Raw genomic sequence first — 23097 nt, forward strand, 5'->3', positions numbered from 1 at the left:
GGCTAATTTGATTAAAATGACATAAAATGTATTTAAATTATCACTAAATGCTATTTTCCTGTCTTTCAGCCCTCTTTAAGCAGTTGTGGTTAGCTTAGCTGCAGGTTGCTAGGCGACAGGCGTCGGCTGCCTACGTACAGGTGTGAGCTCATCCGGGTTCTTTCAAAAAGGGGCTTGGCCGTGACTCAGCCAATCACAGTGAAGGACCGCAGATGACCGGTAAAGGTGTGTAACAAACGGTGTGCCGCCAACCGGAACCACCTGAGCGGAAGTCAAAAAGCCCAAACTGGGAGCAGACATGTATGCCCCCTGCTTGTATGTGTGTGTGTTTAAAGGGCTGCGGCTGCCTGAGCGAGCTGCAGGGGGCATCCTCGCCCTAGCTCGTGGAGATACCCCCCCTCTCTCCCACACACACACACACACACACGTATATACTCTGTCACACACACACCGCTCCTCCTGCCAGACTCCCAGGCCAAGCAGCGTCGCCATACGGAACATCCTGCCCTCAGCGGAGAGGGGGAGGAGAGAGAGAGAAAGAGAAAGAGAGAGAGAGAGAGAGAGAGAGAGAGAGAGAGAGAGAGAGAGTCTGGCGTCTCCTGGTAGTAAATCTATCAGGTCTCGGGCACAAAAACTCGTAGAAACAGACAGAGAGGAGGGAGAAGAGGCCTCGCGGTAATCGCATCGTTTACTGGTGACCTGGACGAGCCGCAGCAGCAGCAGCGCGTGAAGCTTTGGATTAAAACGCCCGACTAGAAGGACGGATGGTCGCGCGGACGGGCGGCGCGCTCTGAAGTTGGACAGACTACCGAGAGACACCGACACCGACCGGCGGCAGCTTTTGTCCCCCCCACCCCCCCTGCACCTCCCCGATCCCCGTGAAGGCAGCAGCGGCGGCACCGGGAGGCTGTGCCCGCGCACCCCGACCATGAAGCTGCCGTGGCTACTGGCGCTCACGGCGCTGCTTGCTCACGCCGCCAAGGTAAACTCGAGCCTCTGATCCTTTGTTAACAGCGGAGCTCTTGTGCACACATGAGCTGGGGCATTTTGTGCGTGCGTGCATATGTGTGTGTGTGTGTGTGTGTGTGTGTGTGTGTGTGTGCAGTGCGCTATCAGTAATGAGACAGTGATGTCGGTGATCGGTAGGAAATCCTGCACTCGACCTACTTATCAGCCCTTGCTGGCCGTCCGTGACTCCCGCTAGGGGGGCTGGCGACTCCCGAGCACCCCCCACCCCCCGCTTCACACACACACACACACACACACACACACCAGCCTTTGTGTCTCAGTGTCGGGGTTTATTGTGGCCTGTGTCCCCTCTAGTCAGGAGGGGTGTGTGTGAGTGTGTGTGTCGGTAATTAGCGGGTAATCTCTAATTGAGCTTGATTACGGGTCTTTGCGCTGTGCCTCGGTATGTGGCGTTCGTGCCACCAGCTCACATCCTGCCGTTAATTTGAGGGGCTCCAGTCATACTGCGGCTTTAACGACTTTATTACCGGGTAGGCGCACTGTAGTGTGTGTGTGTGTGTGTGTGTGTGTTGGGGGGGATTGGGTGTCCGATCTCCCACCTGAGAGGTGCATGCTCACTTAATTACCAGATAACGGCGGCCTCATTGCCAGGATCCGACCGGGGGCATCCTCCGGAGGTGTGTGTGTGTGTGTGTGTATGGAGAAAAGTGGGTGGGGTAACGGGGAAGTTAACGGCGATGCGGTGCGCGAACGGAGGCTTGGATGGAATGATGTCATCGGGAATCGCGAGGAGGGGAAGCTGATTAGGAATGCGCGAGTTCCCACCTCCTCACCCACCCCCCCCTCCCTCCTCTTTCCTCACACCTCCTCTCCGGAACCATCCACGCCGAGCTTCACGCGCCCCCCATAGCACGCCCACACCTTCCGTTACCGATTAATCCAGATTTATCCTATGAGGAGGAGGAGGAGGAGGAAGGTGGAAGCTCATTGAATCATTGAGAGAAAAAGAAACAACCTCCAAAAATAGTAACAATGCAGGTGTAGTTTTGAATGTAGATTAAGAAGCCCCCCCCCCCCAGTCTGTGTTATTGGGGAGTTTATAGTAATCTTTATAATCCTGAAAGATGTTTTATCTCTTTTATTTTTACCTTTATGCGTGGCCAGATTAAGATGTTAGGTGGGGGTCAGCTGAGGCAAAATAGCACTTTATTGCCCCAAAGCTCCCAACCACCCTCTGTGAAACTTCTATGCACCCCGCAGCCTCCAAGTCCAGTGCAACCACCGCTCTTTCACCAGTATGACAATTAAAAATCCCCTTCCAGACATGTTTGGGAAGTCTCCTACTTCACTCTAAACTCAGCTCTCGGTGTATGTTTTAGTTAGTAAAACACTTTAAAGTAGATTTCAAGTTACGGCCACAGAATTCCTTAAAAAAGTTCAGCCTAGTTTATAAAGTATTTTAGTGGAGCACATTCCCTACCAAACGCATTAGCTTGTCTGCCCTTCATTTCTTCACCAGAACTCAGTATTTGTATTGTCAACATCTTGTGTCATTGTGCTTCCTCTGATGCTGCGCTGCTGTTGGCAGAGGTTTTCAACACTCACACACACACACACACACACACACACACACACATTATTACTGGGTCAGTCGGTTGCAATCTTGGCCAAAGATCCTTGGCGTCCAGCTGACCTAATCTGTCTTTAAGTCTACAGATGGAGACAGGTGTGACACATACTGCACACACACACACACACACACACACTGTGTTAGAACTGCACAGATGGACGCCGGCAAAACTCCAATAGGTAACACACACACAGACACAGACAAACACACACACACACGACCCACAGTCACATGTATCTGCTGACAAAATCTTTCTTTAGAAGCCTCTTGGCTTGAAACCAACTGTCTGTGTGTGTGTGTGTGTGTGTGACTTGGTTTGTGTCTCTGTGGGTATATCCTGTTGTGACATCATATCCGGGTGACTATATTTTACATGGGAGACTGATTTTCCCACAGACATCTGTTGTGTCCCACGGATACCGAGTGCTTATGTGTGTGTGCATCCGTCTGCCTTCATGAGAGCGCTGACTGTCCATCTGTCTGTGTGTGGGCTCAAAAATAGTGAATCTCCACTGCCAAAAACTTGTTCTCGCCAGGCCTTGCTCCTTGAAAAGTGCGTGTGTGTGTGTGGTGTGTGGCGGAAAAGCGTTGTGATCTCAAGGATCATGTTTAACTCATGGAATGAATCAGTGTTTTGTGCGTCTGATAGCTGACAAAGCCCCCCATAGAGAGGCGAAGAAAGAGAGAAGGAGCAAGAAAGAGGAAAAAATAGCCCGAGCGAGGCGGATTGAGGGAGAGTGTGGAATGTGAGAGGCAATTTGACACAGGAAGTGGGTCCTTCTCACTCTCCTGGAGGACAAAGTCCCCTCACACACACACACACACACACACACTCACACACACACACTCACACACACACACACACATACACACAGCAGGTAGAAAACACTCCTGATGTGGAGGAGGTATTTCAGGTGTGTGTGTGAAAGGATGGGTGAGGGTATGAGGGTATGGAGGTCACCTTCCAGTGGTCGGAGGAAATGAAAAGGATCACGGTTCATATCCGGCGCTGCATTCAGATGGCCGACGTCTGGAGGTGAGCATTGACAGAGGGAGAGAATAATGACGGCCTTCAGTGAGAGAAAACATTCACCCCCCTTTCCACACCCCATCTCCTCCCTTTGGCTATTTGTGTGTGTGTGTGTGTGTGTGTTGGATGTGTACACACGCTGCTCAGCCATATCTGAAAGCAGTTTTCTTATCACATGGGAAGGACCGGCAGACGTGCCGCATTTGACTGAAATTAGTTTTTCTTTCTGGTGGTGGAAGTTTTCACTTTTGATTCGACTCTGAAGGAACAGAGTTCCTCATTTTCTGTTAGGCTGATAATGGTGTGTGTGGACGGAGAAACCTGCCTTCACAGTACCTGTTATTTCAGTCCTCCTGAGCTGAAAGAACAATGAGAGCTCAGGATTTGCAGCAAAAATTGGAGTTTCATTAAGAACTTCATTAAGAACATCAGAACTGACTCAAAGCTCGGCCCTTTACAGAAAACTATTAGTCTGAATGAGGATAAAACATGATTGGCCCCCAGAGAGCTCAAAAGACCTCGCAGCAATTCCAGGGACCTTTAATCTCTCGTGTCAAACTGCATAAAAACAGCTCAGCTGTCACATTCACAAACTTGTGCACTCATGCTTTTTGTAATTAAGTGCAGAATTTAAAAACATGATGAGGTTTATTAATAAAACTGTTAATGTTTTTCAGCCCATGTGTCCTCATGTAAACCTGTCAGGCTTCATAGCGCTCCACCATCCTCCACCAATCAGAGCGTAGAGCAGCCTGACAGGCAAACATCAGGACAAAAAAATCCACTCACTGAGCTCATGAAGGCGACTCGGATGAGTATCGACATTTTTTTATCACCTCCTCTCTTCTTCGATCTGCGAAGTCGGACAGTGGGAGGTCAACGTTTCCCTGTTTAGAGAGATTGTAGTGAGTCCATCAAACAGAAACTGTGAAAGTGAGGTAGACGTGTGTTCCTCCATCCCCAGTGGAAATGACACCCTCGTTTCCAATTAAAACATTTCTAAGGTCAGGCACGTTTTATCTTTTCAAAGTGCTCAGGAATGAATCCACGCTCTTACAGACCACAGTATTGTCATTCATGATATTCCTACCATGGCAGTGGAGCTGTAGCAGAGGGTTCAAAATACTGAATCCTGGGAGCTCCTGTTGGGTCAGTGGAGTTTGAAATTCAATGCAATATTTCAGTTTTTACCTCAAGCACTACACGGTGAAGCCCCCTGAGTACAAACTGTGATGTAAAGTCTCTCAGGTTGGCTAACCATTGTCCACTGGACACTGAATTCAGCCTAAAAGAAGCATCCTCTGACTGGTTGGATCCACCTCAACACGCTACAACAGTAAAATGCTACTCACACCTTGATGCTTAATGTTTCACTAACATTTTACTGCTGAATGTGTACTTTTACTTTTGATACCATAAGTACATTTAGCTAATATCACTTCAGTGCTTACAGATTTTAAATGCAGGTGTGTTTCTTTTTATAATGCAGTATTGGTATTTTCACACAAGAACCCAAGTGCCTCTTCAGCTACACGAAAGGTGCTACACAACTAAACCTTTACTCGCTGATGCCCAGGCTGAGGTGCCATATTGTTGCACTTTCTAGTCTGTGTGAATCTCTGTTCGCACTGCCAGTCACAGTTTAGAAAGTACCTGTTTTCTTCAATCGCTTGGCTCCACAACATTGTGCAACACGAAACCCTCCCTGTGGAATGTGTTCAAGTCATCCCACGAATTAGAAAGAATGCAGTTACTGCCTGAATTCATCCAGCTGGAAACTTTGGCTCCTCTTATCACGACCAGTAGAACACACACAAGTGGCGACACGCTTGCTCACATATATGCACCGATGCACATTAACATTAAACCCCTGATTATACATACAGATACACTGCAATCACACTGGCACACACTCGCTGTGCTAGTGAACAGTCGCGGTGGTGTGCAGCAGTCTTGTTGATTCAGTGAGTCATAGGGAGACGGAGAACGCTGGAGGTGTTTTAGGTAGGTCAAAACAGGCTAGAAACACAGCTAGTGTAGTTACTAAACACACACACACACACACACAGTCTCCCCTGCAGTAATTGGGCAGCACTGCGCAGACATACATACGTATTCTCTAGAGAGGGGGGTTAGATGAATATAGAGAGAAGAAGAGGGAGGGAGAGGAGAGGAATGGAAAAAAAGGGAGGTGTAGAGAGCACAGGATAATGAGAAAGAGGGAAGGAGTGGAGGAAATCAAAATGGAGAGAGGTAAGGATGGAAAAAGAGTTAAGGTAATGGCGAGATGGAAATGCTAGATAGCAGACGGAAGGCATGAGAGGAGGAAGAACAGGAAAAAGGGAAACGGATTGAGTGCCGAGTGATCGTCAGATAAGGCAGAGCCCTGAAACTGAGGAGAGGATGGGATCTGGAGAGGAGGGGGGTGGCAAGAGGGAGAGATGATGGGGGTTTATTGGGACATGGAGAGGGGGAAAGAGGGCTGGATGATGGGGGCGACAGCAAGAGGATGGAGCCAGGCCAGAAGGATGGAGATGGAGACGGAGCCAGGATGGAGGGATGTCAAGTGGGAAAGAGAGGGCGAGAGAGAGGGGGGTGTGGGGAGTGTGAGGGTGGGGGAGGGGTGGAGGCGTGCACTGCTCATTCCCAGGAGACCTTGCTCTACCTGCTCTCCGCGGCCGTTGCCATGACAACCAGCATGGCTGCCTCTGTCACAGCTTTATCCTCCCTCTCTCCTCTCCATCCCCTCCCTTCCCTCCCTCCCTTTCTCCCTGTCACTGTTTAGTCTTGTTTTTTTCCTCCTCTCTGTTCCTTCTCTCATTCACAGCTTTTCATATCTCATTCTCTATTTTCTGACTCCGCTCTTTCCCTCTGTCTCTTTAGCGCCGCTCCCTCCTCCTCCTCCTCCTCCTCCTCCTCCTCCATCCTCTCCTCCCCCTCTTGTCCATCTGTTTCCACTGCTGTAAATTAAAGAATAGAGACGGGAAGAGATGGCAGTTGTGTTTCACCTTTACAGTGTGTGTGTGTGTGTGTGTGTGCGTGGTTGTGTTATTACAGACTCTAAATTGAAGAGCATAAACTCAGTGCTCCCAAAACCACAAGCATTCTGGGATCTCTGTGTGTTAGAGCTTTCACTATAAATGAAAACCCCAGAAACAGGGCGCCTCCTTCCTACTAACAAACCTGTGTGTGTGTGTGTGTGTCTGTGGGTGTGTGTGTGTGTGTGTGTGTGTGTGTGTGTGTGTGTGTGTGTGGGGGGGGGGGGGGGGGGGGGTGTTCGACAGACTGAGAATCACAGCACATTAATGCTTTTGTTGGGGTTATCCTTTTTCATCCATTTTCATCCAGGTGTGTATTAGTATCACTTTAGCATTACCTTTTTTTCCTCGTACGTTTCCATAACGACGGGGTAATTAGGTTAACGAAGGGCCGGATGGGCGGAGTCATGCAGAGCTGGAACCCATTGCGGTCCAATGGGACTGCTGGAATGTGTATTTCCTGTCAGGCGGCTGATAAGAGTTGGCCGAGGCCGCAATAAGGCCGGCCTCCACGTACCCGACCAGACCCTGGCCTCCAGCTGACCTCCAGCGCATGACTCCCCCATCGCCCTCTCCATCTGTTGGCCTGTTTGTTTGTCTAATGGTCATTTTGTCACTTTTGGTTTTTAAACTTTTTAAACTTTTTCTGCCTCATTTTATTGCCAAAAACTGCGTCTATTAGCAAAGTCATTGTGATTAATTGGCCAATGGTCTTCATCAGTGAATGGAGTTTTCTTAGTTGTCATGGAGATGGGTCTGTTGGCATACGAGCTCAGTAAATGGTTTCATTCACAGCCAGATGAATTGATTATGAAAATAATCATAGTTTTGTTTTCCTGGATTGTTTTGTCAAAGAATATTAATTACCAACGATTTTGAAAAGAATGCGAAGCATTTCAGGAGCTGTTAAGGTGCTGACCATCATAATCGCAGTGTCCCCAGTTTTATTCTGGGAGCCTTACGTCATTCTCATAACATGGCCAGAAATACTTTTTAAAAGAGCCAAATATTCTCAGCAGTTTGCAGCCTTTTATCTATGATACTTTACTGCTTTTCTCTGATTTATATGTTTGTAAATCAAATCTCTTTGGGTTTGGGATCTTTTTGGGCTGTGGGAACTCATGATGTCTGATTTTTTTTTTTCATGCTATTTTTCACATTTTATGGACCAAACCATGGACAGAAACTATGTATACATGGATGACACATTACCGGTATTGATCTAGCCAATAAATATAAAGAGAAAGACAAATGGTAAAACCATGGAACAAGTTTGTAGTTTTCATCGGCCACTAATGAGACCAAACCTCTTCTGCTCTGTGCAAGGAACTTGTTTCCTTAGCCGCATGTCATAGAGGGAGACATTTTTGACTGCCTCTGGCTGGAAATGCTATCACTGTTCCTCCGGGAGTCTATCTTTGAAAATGGCCACTGTGGCCACACAAAGCCTGGTAAGTTTGTTTGCAGTAAGAGAGCGCTGGTAAATGAAGACACAGTAGAAGAGAGTGTATCGTCCCAGGGGATTGTCTTGTCTTGTCTCTGCAGGAGGAGGTAAAGATCAAGTAAAATGGGAACAACATCAGGCCAAATCTAAATGGGAGAGATTTTAGATGTGCGAGAGTTTGAATGGCTTGTTGTATGGTGATCCAGTCGTTTGTGGAGGCACTTTGCTTCACCCAGCAGCTTTCTTGTCTCATCGGGTGTTGCTGGTTGCCATGAAAGGAGCTTGAAGAAGAACAGTTCAGCGAGTCACAGTTAGATTTTTCTAAGATGCATGCCCTCACATGATCGGATATATAAATGCTTTGTCACCCAATTTGTTGCCACTTGGTTTTGTCTGCCTTTGATCTGTCGGCGTCACAATTTCTATTTCCAAACGACCTTCGTGTCATCTTTTTCACTGATAGCTAAGAGATTATGTCCGTTTTTAATTTACAGATATCCATTTCTGATGCATGTTTTTCCATCAAGGCAGACAGAGAATTAATTACAGTTACAGTCTTATCTTAGGGATGCTTTGACAGGAATATTTCATCATAATTTGATTAAAATTCACACTGTGACAGAGATCTACTTGTTTGCATACTGATGTGTACACTCAGTGTGTGTTTGTGAGTTTAATTGGTCTTTTGGTTGCTCGAGTGGTTATAGGAAGGACACAGGAAGTGAGTATTTATAGGTCCGGCCTTCAAGCTTCAAGTCAAGAGGGAGCTTCCTGAGTGGTGCACAAAGGGGGAATTTTATATAGGTGTGTGTTTTTTACGTGCGTGTGTGTGTTTACATGTGGAAGAGAGGCAGAGGAGGCAATGAAGGAGCACAGGGAGGCCGCTTGTGCGAACGAGAGCGAGAAATACTGTGTGCGAAAGGCATGTGGCTGTGTATGTGTGCGTTTGAATTATTTAGCCCAACGTCCCGACAGAGGAGTGAATGAGGTCAGGAGCTCATTGCTGCAACATTTTTCCTCTCTCCATCCATCCATCCATCTCTACACCCTCCACCCACCAACCCTCCTCCTCCTTCTCCTCCTCCTCCATGGCTGCAGCTCCCAGTTTATTCTGCTTGTCTTAATAAACAGGAACTTAGTAACAAAAAGCTTCCCACATGTAACTCATGTCCCCTCAATTATCGACAAGCCATGAGGGAAAAACATAGATCCAATTAAATACAGACATTGAAACCCACTGTGTGTGTGTGTGTGTGTGTGTGTGTTATGTGTGGACCCTCTGAAATAAACCTTTGAACCCCGGTGCTTTAAAGGGCTCTTTCAAAGGTGTTTGCAGTTTGAACGAGCCACTGAGGCTAATGAGGTGTGTGTGTGTGTGTGTGTGTGTGTGTGTGTGTGTGTGTGTGTGAGTGAGAGAGTGTGTGTGTGTTTGGGAGAGTAGGGATTCAGTAATATTGCTTGGTGGTTGCAGCAGGTTCCCATAGGGGCTTTCTATAAACGCCTCTGCACGCAGGCACACACATGCACAAACACACACGCGCTTTTTGCGGCAGCAGGTGATTCATTCTTAATCTTTCATTCCAACAGTTGTGGATTAGCCCTAATCTTAGCCAGCAGAGACCAGGGTCTGAAAGGCTGACTGACACTGAGAGTGTGAGTGTGTGTGTTTGTGTGTCCTCGAGTGTATTGTTTATTCATCTGTAGGTGTGACATGATAATTGTTTCCTTTGTTGGACTGAATGGGGCGTCTATCTGACAGTCTGTCATGTCTATCTGCCGCAGTCATGTCATGTCCTGACAGGTCGCACAACACTGAAACATTAGACGCAGGAGGAGGAGGAGGAGGCAGATAGAGGAGACTTCTTGTGATATTACTCCCTTTTTGACACTTTGAAATTAGCTCAATCACCTCAAATGTGAGTTGCATTCTTATGTAGTTGGTCTATAGTTTGCAAACCCTTAATTGGCCATTGTCTTGAATGAGCAATTAATCGTTTGGTGTGGTGCAGAAAATAGTTGAAAATGCCCAAAGCTATTAAATCCCTTGTTTTGTCCGACCAACGGTCAGAAAATCCTCAATTTATAATAAAACGAGGAAAAGCAGCAGATTCTCACATTTGAAAAGCTGCAACTATCAAACATTCTAATGTTTACTACGTAATTGATTATCAAAATATTTCATTTTCTGTTAATCAACTCGTCAATTAATGTCTGGTATTGGTGGTCCCCGGACTGACGTTCACTACCGTACTTTGGGGAATATTTTCTACAAAACTCTTTTTTTGGGGCAGTTATTAAAGACAAGTTTTTAGGCTAAATAAACAGCAATTAAGCATTAATTTCATTATCAATAAATCTGTTGATTTTTTTTTTTTTTTTTGTCCAAAGCAATGTCTTAAGATTGCTTTTGTCCGACCAAAATCCAAAAACCAAAAGATGTTTAATTTACAGAAATAGAAAAAAAGTTACACAGCAAATCTCCTCACTGATGAGATGCTACCAGTAAATGTTTGTTTTGGTGTTATTTGGAGTTATCAGACTAGATGGGGATTAATTTTCGGAGGTTTGTTTTTAGTACTAAAATACAGTTTGAAATGGGCATAATTCAGATTTTATATCACTAAATATCTGGTTAAGGAGTTAGTAAACATCACTATGATTCTGTCTCAACAGGCACATTTTGTTTTCCACCAAAAAAAAGTACTGAGGTTTAAAAACCAGGCAACATGATTAAGAAGCTAATGACAATTTCATTGTTGGTTAATCTGTCTAGCTTTTTTATTTATTCATTAGTTTTCTTGGTTTGTATAATGCCAGAAAATGGTAAAAATGTCAATCAGTGTTTCCCAAAGCCCAAGATGACGTCCTCAAATTTCTTGTTTTGTCCACAACTCAATGATATTCAGTTAAGTGTCAGAGGAGTAAAAAACGGATACTATTTTAATTTAGACTTTAGAATTTAACAGATTGATTATCAAAACAATTCATTTAATTGTTAACTAACCAATTACTCGTTGCAGGTACAAGACAGAAGAAATCTTTTGCTTTTTCCTGTGAAATGGGACCAGTTCCTCTCGCCTTCTATACTCGCTGCTACAGATGAATTTCTCTCAGCACCAAAATAGTACTGAGGTTTCGGGTGTCATGGCAGCCTAGTGTTTATGAGGTATACTTCCTACTATGACTGCAACGTTCCCAGTTTGACTGTCGTCGTTGTACATCACTCCCCTTTTCTCTCTCCTCATTAATAACTCTAACTGATGAGGAATATTTGGCTTAGAGTAACTTCTGAGCATAAATTGTATCTGAATACGAAACAGCCTGGGAAATGTTCCCAAAAATCGAACAAAGGTGTCGCGACCGATTGGAAAGTGGTTAGAAATTGTGTGGAGATGGAGGGAGAGGAGATTTGAGGAGAATGAAAGGGGAATGAGGTCAGAAGCAATCACAGACAGAAGTGATATTAAACGAGGGGTGATGGCTAAAGTGCAGCAGAGTGGGGGGGGGCAGCTGATTGGAGAGAAAAGAGTAAAAAGAAATAAAGCAGACACAGAGAGGAAAGGAGGAGAGACAAGGCAGAGTAGAATTTGTTAATATGTAAAAGTGGTAAAAGGATATGAATAGCTCATCAGAAAATGGTGTGAGACGAATGGGGAGGGACTGACTTCAGGTAGAGTGGAATGATAAAAGAGCAGAGGAGCTGACGAGGGAGAAAAAAAGAGAATGAAAGGGAGATGGATTGGGTGGATTGGTGTCCTGTTGGCAGCAGAGAGGGGAAGAGATAGACTCAGAAGAGAGAGAGAGAGAGAGAGAGACTGGTGGTTAGCGCAGGCCTGTAAAGAGCTTAGAGCAGCTGAGACGGATTGAATGGAGAGAACAACCTGGACAGGATTACACCGAGACAGAAGAGAGAAGAGGCCTGTAAGAGCAAGATCGTATCATAGCCCATATATTTCCCTGTCCCCCTGTTACACTTGTCCTCTGGTTCACACCAACACTGACCACTCGTCTTTTAATTAAACCGAGCCCACAGTATCGAGGCATTAACGATCACCAATTGTTGTACCAAGCACTGTGAAGCTAATCTATGTGTTAGACAATCGTTCAGTCATTAGTTTCTTAAATCCACCTTTTAATTAATTAGTCAGTGAGTAGTGTTGCCTACTGAGGGATGAAGCTATCTTTAAACATACTGCAACAATCCGAGGTGAATGCACCCTGAGGCTTGTTATTATTGTATTTATTATTGGAGGTGAGGTGATTCATCAGAGAGAGGGGAGATAACACATTATCTACCCGTTCATGCCCACCTGCTGCATACATTTGTTGGCATTGCGGGTATATGCGTGTTTGCAGTCTCTCCACCTGTCAGATGAGATGATATTGTGTGTCTGCGTGAAGTATGGAGTAGGAGTCAGGACGCGATCTGCCCGGCTTAGTGTAAAGACTGGAAGCAAGAGGAAGCAGCTACAGAACGAGTCTTGTGTCTTGTGTCCACGTACAGACGTGTGAAGATGACAATTTGCAGTTCGAGGGCGGGTTAAATGTTGGAGTTAATTCTTAATGAGCCGCAGTTTATCCCAGTGTTACAGTGCGGGTTGCCAGATATGGTCGCTAAACACAGGTTTGGCCTCCTAACAAGCACAGTGGTACCATAACTGGCAACCTCAGTGTGACAATGAGACATTGGGATGCTCTGCACAGTCAGTACACTCCGAGAATAAGCCTGTATTTCCCAAAATGCTGAACTATTTAAACTTTTTTAAAATGTGACACCTCATTGCTAGATGCATAGGTCTATTAGCCTGTTTTATCTGATTAAAATGATTTATTTGAACATTTGAAGATGAAAGATGATCTTACATTAGAAAAAAAACACGAAAAAGTATGGATAGGATTTAGGATAAATGAACCTAATTTTGTGCCTTTTCCATCTTAACATTTTACCAACCACACTCTTCTATCTGCAAGATTGAAACACTATGTAGAACTTGTGCTTCACTGCCGGTGCTATGAAAATTACATGTACAGAAACATGTAATATATGTAGAGCATATAAAGGAAATCATGAAAATCTGTTGTCTCTGGGGAGTGAGTGATCATTCAATCTTTATCTATATAGTGCCAGTACAGTACAACGTTATCTCAAGACACTTGGTCTAGACCAAACGCTTTCGTTAAGAGAGACCAAAAAGTCAAGGATTCAAAATTAAGGCTTCAAGAATCCCCACATGTGCAAACATCAGGCAGCACTGACAAGGAAAAACTCCCCTGTAGGGTTTTAAAAGGTTAAACTTCGCTGAGTCCTGATCACAGCCTCAGAGCGACTGACATGTACGATCTGGTAAATACAAACATATCAGATGACGCAAATATAAATCTGCCGAAAAAACACAAGCCATTCATTGGAAAAACTCAGGACTAAGCTAACGTCTTACTTCCTTACTAGTTCATTCATGATTAGCTGAAGTCCTCTGACATTGATTCATTAGAGTTAATCAGTAACTCATGATAAACATCTCATTAGGTCACAAGCATTCAGTGTGTGTGGCCCATTAGGATGGAGACCATATGCTGCTCGCGCCGTATCGACAGTGCACTCCGCTGCCAGATCTCACAACCTGCTTTAATAGTGTTTGATATCGAGGGCTATTATGATACATGAAGAATCAATCGACTATCTGGCTACGCTGATAGCCCCTTGGCCTACAGTCATTGGCTGGAAACTGCTCCAAGGCTCAGGATTGGCTGCCAATTCACTAAAGTTAGTCAACCAATAGGAAGGAGCTAAGAGAGCGAAGCAAGGTCAGCTGCACGGGATGCCCCTGGAGCAGCAATTTGTTTGCCTCCTCTGTGTGTGTGTGTGAAAAAAGACAGGTATGGCATGATAATGATATACATCATGCTCTCTGCACACACACACATTCGCAGAGGTACATCTTCCCATTCCAGATTGAATTACACAGGGCTGATTGGATTTTTCTCCTCTGCATCAAAGACAAAAACACTCCTCTCTCGTTCTCCAGCCCCCTGGCTCTGAGTCCATCATCCCATCATCACTCCTTGCTTTTCTCTTCCTCTCTAATATTCTCCATTTGAACCTTTCCTGTCTAAAACTCTGCTGTCTATGCACCGATTTCTCTCCTTCTCCTCGCCGTCCTTCCTTATGGTCTACAAAGTCGCATGACTGCCATTAGCCTGATTACGCAAACTGTAATTATATGAACACACGCAGATGCTTCCTTGTGATTCACATCACTGTAGATGAACAGAAATGTGATTCTCATCAGTGTCTGCATGTGTTTGTGTGTGCATTTTTTTTGTATGTGTGTGTGTGTTAAGGTTTTTGATTTTGGGCCTAAAAGAGACCATTGATTACCGTTTCTGAATGTACTCTGAGTGCCCCTCTCTCTCGCTCCCTGCTACACAAAGGCATCATGGTCCGCGGGGCGCTCTCTCTCACACGCAGCCACATTTCTCAGCCCTTTTGAAAAGTTCCTTAGAAACATGAGAAAAGTTCCAGCCACAGGCGCCACGCCCTCCCACTGGCCCTGCAGAAATAGGCCCATTGAGCCAGGCTATAATCACACACACACACACAAACACACACACACACACACACACAAATCCGCATTCAGCCTCGCTCCCTCTCCTCTCTCTCCAGCACTTCATGGAAGCAGCCACAAAAACATAGTCATTGACCCACCAGCCAACTAGCAGCATTCACCACTCACTGCAACATTTCTCCAAATCAAACATCAATACACACACACACACATTCCCTGAACACCTTGGACAAATCCTCTGACACACACCCTCATAAACGCACAAATACATGGCGACGTATTGTTGAGTGTTGGAGCGGCAGTTTTTTCAGAATCTCAAGGCATTTCTGGCAGCAGGACAGCGACACACACACACACACACACACACACACACACACACACACACACACACACACACACACACACACACACTCATTTAGATATGCATGTTTCATAAGGTCATATATAATAGAGGAGGATTCCACGCAGAGAGGCCTTGTGTGTGTGTGTGTGTCTGTGTGTGTTTATGTACGTGTGTGAGTGTGTGAGGTAGGTTTGAGATGTGGTCTTTAATCCTGTTGGATTGTCAGATTAATGTAACAGCTGGATCCTACATACAGATATACATCACTCTGCCTCCCTGTCTAGATATCACCCCTCCTCCCATCATCCTGCTCCTCTGTACTCGGCCAGAGAGCTGAGAGGATCTGTGCATTTGTGTGTGTGTGTGTGTGTGTGTGTGTTTGTGTGTGGTGGTCTCACAGCTCCAGTCCATTACACGGTGTCAGACCAGCTGATGTGTCACTACACAGTCATGTGACCTCTTCTGAGTCCGCGGTGAGTTTCAGTGTCAGCTGCTCATTTTGTCAGAGATACTGAGACGTTAAAGGTTAAATTCACACCGCCGCCGAGGGCCTGATTTCACTGCTCTTACAGCCCCGATCATGTTCCCTTCAGACACAAACAGAACATTCATTTCATTTATATTGTATTTACTAATTTATCCCACTTATACTTTTGCTTAATTTGGCAACCCCTGTGGTTACCATGGTAGCAGCAAGTGCAGTTTAATACTACAGCGACCAGCTCCTTTGTAAGAAACACGATGGAACAGCCCCAAAATTACTGTTTTGCAGATGCATTCACAATCTGTCCTAACCTTGGTTACAAATACACTGCGTTTCCTTTGACCCCTTAACAATAAAGGCAGTTTGACCCTTTTAATGTGAAGCTGCAGCATTATGAAATGTTGGGTTTACATTAGCAGTAACCTAATACAGCTGTATCAAAGCTGTATTGGGGAGAGTGATATCAATGAGATAAAATTATGTGACTGTTGTTGTTTCCTGTTGAAGGCATAGTGCGCAGGCAGGCAACATGGGGACGGTGGACTTCGTCACCACTAATAAAAACCAATACATAAAAAAGTATTTACAGAAAAACAACAGGAAATGTATATGTTGTTGGCGAGAGGTGTTTGTGAATGATATTAGCGATCGAGTTGCTAGAAAAGATGAATTCTCCACATAATCAGTGAAGGGAACTCAGATTCTAATTTTTTCTTTTAAATGAACCTCTGTTTCTGCATTTCAACACACGTCATAACCTTCATAATCAATTGTATAAAAGAGGGAGGGCAGGCAGCTTTCTACCTAATGAGGATTAATCGTCAAGCCGACAATGGACCAAGTGGTGTAGCCTTTGACTGATATGAAGTAATGCTACGCTCTGTTGAAGGCACACTGAACATTAGCATAAATGGATCAGGGTCCATTGTTTTGAATAGACATTTAATGTCTTCCTGCATGAAAATGAAAATTACCTTTTCAGTGATCCAGTTTCATGATTTCCTCCACTTTGCACCTGTTCTATCCCTGCAGCTCTCTGACCAAGCCATTCATTGTACCATATACCATATTTAGCAAATGCATGACTTTCCATAAGGGCATTCATCACTTAGATCATCTTTGTCCTTATAACTCAGTGGAGAAAGATAATATTAGAAAGATAATATTAGTGCTTGGATGCTTTTCAGCTGTGGTTTGGTGCTGCACTGAGGCAGCTTTAGGGCCAGAGCGAGCAGGGATAGCAGACTAATGTAATGTCATCCTCCCACAGGTTTTGTACGGGGAATTAATACGGCCAAGGCGGCTGTGATTAGGATCAGCCATGGTAGCGCTATCAGGAATTTGATCAACAGAAAGCACTAAAAATAGTGGAGGGAAAAAAAGTGTTTCACTGATTTCTCTGGCTGCTTTACATGAACATGTTTACAGATTTTGCTCAGTGGTTCACATTCATTGGTCACGGGGAGCACTCGTGTGTGAAAAACTGAGACAAACATGCAGGGAAAGATCAGAAATGTGTTTGGTAGGAGACTGAATTTCCACCTTCCCACACAGCGCTACTTATAGCATCATGTCCACAAGGATCCTTTTGCCACTGAATTTCAGTTTTGATTATATATAAAAATAAACAGCTATAAATGTCAACATTCATTTATGTTTTATATCCCAAATTAGTCTGGACACTGACATCTAACATACAGTACATTTTCTATTCACTCCCAAGCCATCTGATTTAATCCAAGACACCCAGAACCATTTCCCATCTTTTAAACACACTAATCAGGGTAAAATTGCTCAGCGGGTTCCTTCTTGCAAACACAAAGTGTTGCCTGCTTATGACCCCCTGCTGCAGCTGTTACTGCAAAGTATCTCTTGACACTAAATGATAATTTAACTTTAAGAGTTGGAGCTATTTCACTTGGCTTACTGCTGCAAAAGAGCAGCCTGGGGGTCTGAAAACACTTATTATTTCACAGGAGGAGACATTCATCACAGACATTAAAACTATGACAGTAAATGTATGCATTAGGAATATATTGGGGATGTCATTCTGATGGGCTCTGAGTGGATTTGACCCACAGGGGGAGGGTTTTTGTATATCATTTATGGGGTGAAAAATCTTTTATTCTTCTCATTTAAAGTTGCGTTGCCTTTTTTTTAGCAGCTTTTTTTTTATTCAGACACAAAAAATCCCCCCAAAACAATGGATGTATCACTGAACAAGGTGTTGGGGGCCTAAAGGAGGATCCTTTAATATCAAATATCTGTTGATACTGATGTCTGGTCTGATATATTTTCATTATCCTTTTGTTTAGTTTGATCTAATACAGCTACACAGCCCATACCAAGTCTAGTGTAAGCCTACTTGAAATGAGTAAAGCAGTTTAAACATATGTGACAGCAGAATAGTCCTGATTTAAGACCCCGCATTACAAGTTTCTGTTGATGGTATTGTAAAATATTTCGCCTCCATGCTGTTGTATTTTTCATGTGTTTTCACCCTCCTCTTTCTCTGCATTTTTCATTTACGCATGAAAGATATTGCAAAAGTGTTTTCATGTGTTGCTGAAGTGGAGAAGGTAGTGTATCGATTGGAGCAAAATGCCACATAGTCCAACGGAAACAGACGAATAAATCCTGATGCATATGAAGCAGGTACTTAAAAGGTCCACTGGAGCCTCCATTGAGGAAACAAAGAATAGCAGACAAAACGTCAGATCAGTGTGGAGCGATGAGGCTGTGTAATGCTCTTCAAAGTAATTCATGAAACCTAAAGAAATGTAATGTTTTCCACCTTGTTTTCCTTTGTTTGAGGTTTGACCGCTGCTTGTTTAATTGTGTCATCTCGCCCTCTTCTTCTGCAATGGTTTCATGACAGCCGACAGGAGAATTAACTCCACCAGCTGCTTGCATATTTACACAGTTCCACAGTTGTGGATTCAAGCATACATTTTCATTTACTTTTGCAGACTTTATGAAAATTCAGTTAAAATATGGGGCTACATTTGGATGAAGACCTTACTAATCCGCACCTGTTGGTGGGAAGGTTTGAGGAAGAGCTAGACAGCCGCTCCTCATCTTAAGCATCAACAAAATAGTTTCCAACAACAGAATTTAAAAGTTAACATTAACCTACAAATTACCACAGAAAAGCATGCAAAACGACCAACAGCGATGGGCAGAGGTGCTCTTGTGAGGGGGGGGGTCCTTTTTGTCTGTGCCCAGGGGCCCATTGGCTCATTATGTGTCGATGAATAAGGGAATATATTTTAGGATTTTAAATCATGTAGGTAGACTGAGAAAGGATTTCTTTGCCCCCTTTAGCTGTAGTGTGCAGGTGTTAGCTGTTTTAAGGTTCACAGGAGTGCACCTGACATCATCGCAACAAGATACTGTCTCGACATCCGACCGTCTCCCTGTGAGTGTGTTGTGTGTTTGTGTGTTATAAGGTGTCATCAAGTGTGCGAGCAGTGTGACTGTGCGGCAGCTTTGTGTGCTAATCTCTGCTGAGGGTGGCAGGTGTCTTAACCAGGCCATCACCTGGTAACCTACTCACACACACACACACACACACACACATGCACACACACACACACTGCCTGCCCTCTGTCTCTCACATCTCCTTGTCTGACTGTAAGTGTGTTTGCGTCCACGCTGGCTGCCGTCCAACCTGCCCAGCTGGTAACAGAGGAAGAGCAGGGCGGAGAGTGAGACGAGGCGGAAAACGAAAGATGGAGGGAGATTAGAGGTCACTACTGACAGGAACTCCGGAAAGAAATATGGGTGTGGAACAACACAAACAGTAAACAGGCTGCAGTTTTTCCTGTAAGTGTGTGAATAGTCGGAGAGAATGTGCCAAGCGGTCTGACCCTGTCCAGGTGGAGAGTTATCAACGGTCCATTTCTATCAGCAAGCAGCATGGCTCAAACTCTTATCAGCGTAGGTCAGACTGCTCTGGAGAGGAGCAGACACAGAGACGGCCGTGAATCAGCAGCTGCTTCATGAAGCGTGGGCACTCTACCTACACTGAATTAAACTGCAGGGAGGTTAGAAATGTGGCCCATAAAGATCATTTTACCTCATTCTGGGGCTGATCTGGGTGTCGAATTCCTGCCAGATGATTATTACGGTCATGGTGTGTTCAAGTGCCTGACAGACATGTTTGACATCCAGCATTTGAGCTCAGTCTGGACACCTACACTGACGTTTAAGCTATTAATTGGAACAATAATACATATTCAGTGTGGAGATGTGGCTTTGCTCATATGAGGCTTTGGTACAAATGTGACAAAGCCTGGTGCACACTGTCTTTGAGCTGGGAAATGCACACACTCAGTGTACAAGCTGTGACACAAGTCGACACCGCGTCTTCGTTTTGTCTTAATTTGATAGCTCTAGATCATGCTTATGAGGAAGTATTCCATTTCAAGCATATCCTTCCGAAATAAACAGTGTGGTGTGAAAAATGGATATGAAACAAAGAACACAATGGATATGACCTCTGTGTCGTTTTTATTGTGTCTCTGTTCCCTCCTCTTCCTCAACACTGTGGATGCAGTAAATGGAAGGACAGCTAGAGGAGTGGGGCTCACAGATGGTGCCAGAAAGCAGAGGGAGTATTCAAATTATTCTTCACAGTTTGAGAGCTCAGAGATGCTGCAGCAGTCGAGAACATTCGCTCCGATAACATCTCACATATTAAAAAGTGTAATTAACGATTATTTCTCCAAAGCAGGGCAGCATTGCGCCTGCTGTATGGGCGAGCTTAAAGTGCGTGCGTGTGTGTGTGTGTGTGTGTGCCAGGCATTGTGCAGCAGCAGCCTCAGCCTCTCGGGTTACTGAGGAATGCATTTGAAGTCAATCACAATGAAGCTTTCTATCTGCCCAGCTAGCCTGAAGGGGATCTCCGAACTGAGCTGAACTGGACCAGCCAGAAAATAAACCACAAAAAAATCATCTTTGGCCAGCTGATCTTCCACCAGCACTGCATGCATTTGTGTGTGTCTGTGTGTGTGTGTGTGTGTGTGTGTGTGTGAATTAGTGTGCCTATATAACTATCTCTTCCTCCTATTACATTATCTGACTTCCTGCATCTTAGTTGTTGCTGAACTGCATACACCCATTGTTCCTACAGACACACACACACCATGGGGTTTTGTCTCCTACATTCTGATATTTGCCGTATAACCTTCACACATACACCTTCTCATCGTCAAGTTCCTGCAGCATTGCCACTTTAATGACACACACTCACACACTGATAATCTTGCAGTTTTTCATTCAGATCCCAAATTAAAATCTGGAACAAATCAGCTCCTGTGAAAAAGGCAGCATGAGCATGTCGGCTCAGGTAGAAACTCCAGTCTGTGTTGCTGTAAAACGAGCCGGCACGCGCGCGCACACACACACACACACACACACACAAGGAGCAGCTATAGGGTATAGGATCAAATGTATAGTGCACAGACTGATGACCGCTGTAGATCAGATTTCTACCTGAGTAACTGCAAATGTTGCAACAACCCTCAGAGGACGCACCTGTGTCCGCTTTGTTACGACATGACATTACCCCAACAAACACAGATTCTTTGTCTGCCTCTGTTTTTCATCCTTCAATTTGATGTTTCCCCCATCTCTTTTTACACAAGTATACATAATTATATATTCCACGCTTCCAGATTGTTTTAAAATGACTCCAACTGGCACCACATGTCTTACAATGGCAGTGCTTCATACATTGCCAAAAACCAGGATTGCATTCACTCCGCAAATCTAACGGAATATGGCTGTCATCTTACAGTTTCCTTTTATAACGAATGGGAACAAAATGCAGTGGTGGAGGGAAATTGAGGGCAACATACAGATGATTTTGGCCCCAGGTTATGCGTGCGGTGGAGGAGAGCTCATTTCGTCTCATTGTGGTTAGTTAGCTATGTGGCGAAGGCAAAAAATACAGCTGTGTATAGCTCCTGAAACAGAGGCGAAATGCAGAGCTGGCCCTATTTGACTCGCCAGAAATCACGTAAAAACACACACACGCACCCACACAGATAGGTCTGAGGGGTATTTGTGTGTGCATGTACACACACACCACAAACAAAACCTGTGATTATACCCACACACACACACACACACACTGTAATTACATATAGTGACGCACTACTGCCCGCCATACCATGATTTCACACTTATAATATCGGCTCATAAATTAAACATGTCAAGGCACAGAGGTGATTACATATCACTGTTAAAGGTTAGAATAAACATAGATGATGCACATTTAAACACAGAAAAAAACTGAAAATATGCAAACAGCAGACTAGCCTCTGCAGCAATAGTGTGTGTGTGTGTGTGTGTGTGTGTGTGTGTGAGAGAGACTTGTAAAAGGGGCCCCTGGGGTTGGCTCTGGTGCCGCCTTTGGGGTGTGTGGGCGTGGGGTGTGTGTTTATTTAAGTATGTGTGTGTGTTTTTTGGAGTCACGCTGAATTTAGGAGGCTAGCCTCAAGATAAGAAATGGAGTTTAAGATGAAAGGAAAATGGGGCGAGGAAGGGGATACACTGGCATAGAGTTTGTGGATCCAGAGGGGGGAGACGAAGGGAGGCAAAGAGGGAGGGAAAGATAGGGGGGGAGCTGGAGGAGTAGACTGTTTTGATGTTAGTTTTTAGGGTTGTTTATTTGACGTTACGTAACACCTTTGCTTATGTTGCTAGAGCTCTTATGTGTGTGTGTGTGAGACTGGTAGCTTCTCACTTGGAGACGGGAATTTCTGTGAAAGGCAAAGGTTGCCCATAGCAACAGCCTTCATTGTAAAACTGATCTTTGGAACACACACACAATCACACACACAGTCACACCATGCTTGCACTGAGGCGTCTTTTCAGTATTTTTCGGCACTTTCAGAGTTTGAGATCACCAGGCCTTCACACACACATTTACACTCAAAGTGCATAGCACACACACACTCTTGTCCTTCTACTTTGTGAAGCCCATATCCTCCGTGTGTTGAGGCTCCAAATGACTTCAAGTCAATTTCATTTTCAGGAGGTACATATAACGTTTCAGCTCCACCTCATGCTGAGATGTGATGGACTGAGATGCTCCGGTTTCTAGATTCCATTATGCTTTTATTGGCTTTTAAAGGCATCAGGTTTCCTCTGTCTGGAGCCGGGGAGGAGCTTGTGCCTTTGTGTGTGTGTGTGTGTGTTTGTGTGTACAATTAGTATCTCACAGGCTAGCAAAGACACAGCTCTATAGGGCCTCAGGATGGGCTTAAGATTGCTGCTGAGATATGTTTGTTTTGGTCACATTTTCAGCAGTGGACTGACTTTTCCAATACCTGGAGCAAAACTGAGCCCTTTGTTCTTGGCATCACAGCGGTGAGCTACTTAGCGTGTTCTGAGCTGAATCTAGATACAATATGCAGTGATGGAAGAAATATTCAGCTTCTTTACATAAATAAAAGTAGCAACACCACACTGTAAAAGTGCATGACAAGTTTCAAAGTTCTGCATTCAAAAAAGTACAGAAGTATTATCTGAAACTTTACTTATAGCCGCTTTCATCAGTACTGTTATATTAACAACAGGCTACTT

The 23097-nt window shown here is 44.6% G+C and overlaps 1 protein-coding gene across 1 annotated transcript in view; it reads left to right on the plus strand.

The window, feature by feature from the left end:
* Window positions 1–597: 597 nt before the first annotated feature.
* Window positions 598–23097, plus strand: part of sdc3 (syndecan 3) — a 33377-nt gene continuing 10877 nt past the window's right edge. The window contains exon 1 of the mRNA XM_070846974.1: window positions 598–982. Coding sequence (XP_070703075.1) covers window positions 929–982 — 54 coding nt within the window. The 5' untranslated portion in view covers window positions 598–928. The remainder of the gene's footprint in view (window positions 983–23097) is intronic.

This window comes from Pempheris klunzingeri, chromosome 16 (genome assembly GCF_042242105.1).
Source record: "Pempheris klunzingeri isolate RE-2024b chromosome 16, fPemKlu1.hap1, whole genome shotgun sequence".
Classification (NCBI taxonomy): domain Eukaryota; kingdom Metazoa; phylum Chordata; class Actinopteri; order Acropomatiformes; family Pempheridae; genus Pempheris; species Pempheris klunzingeri.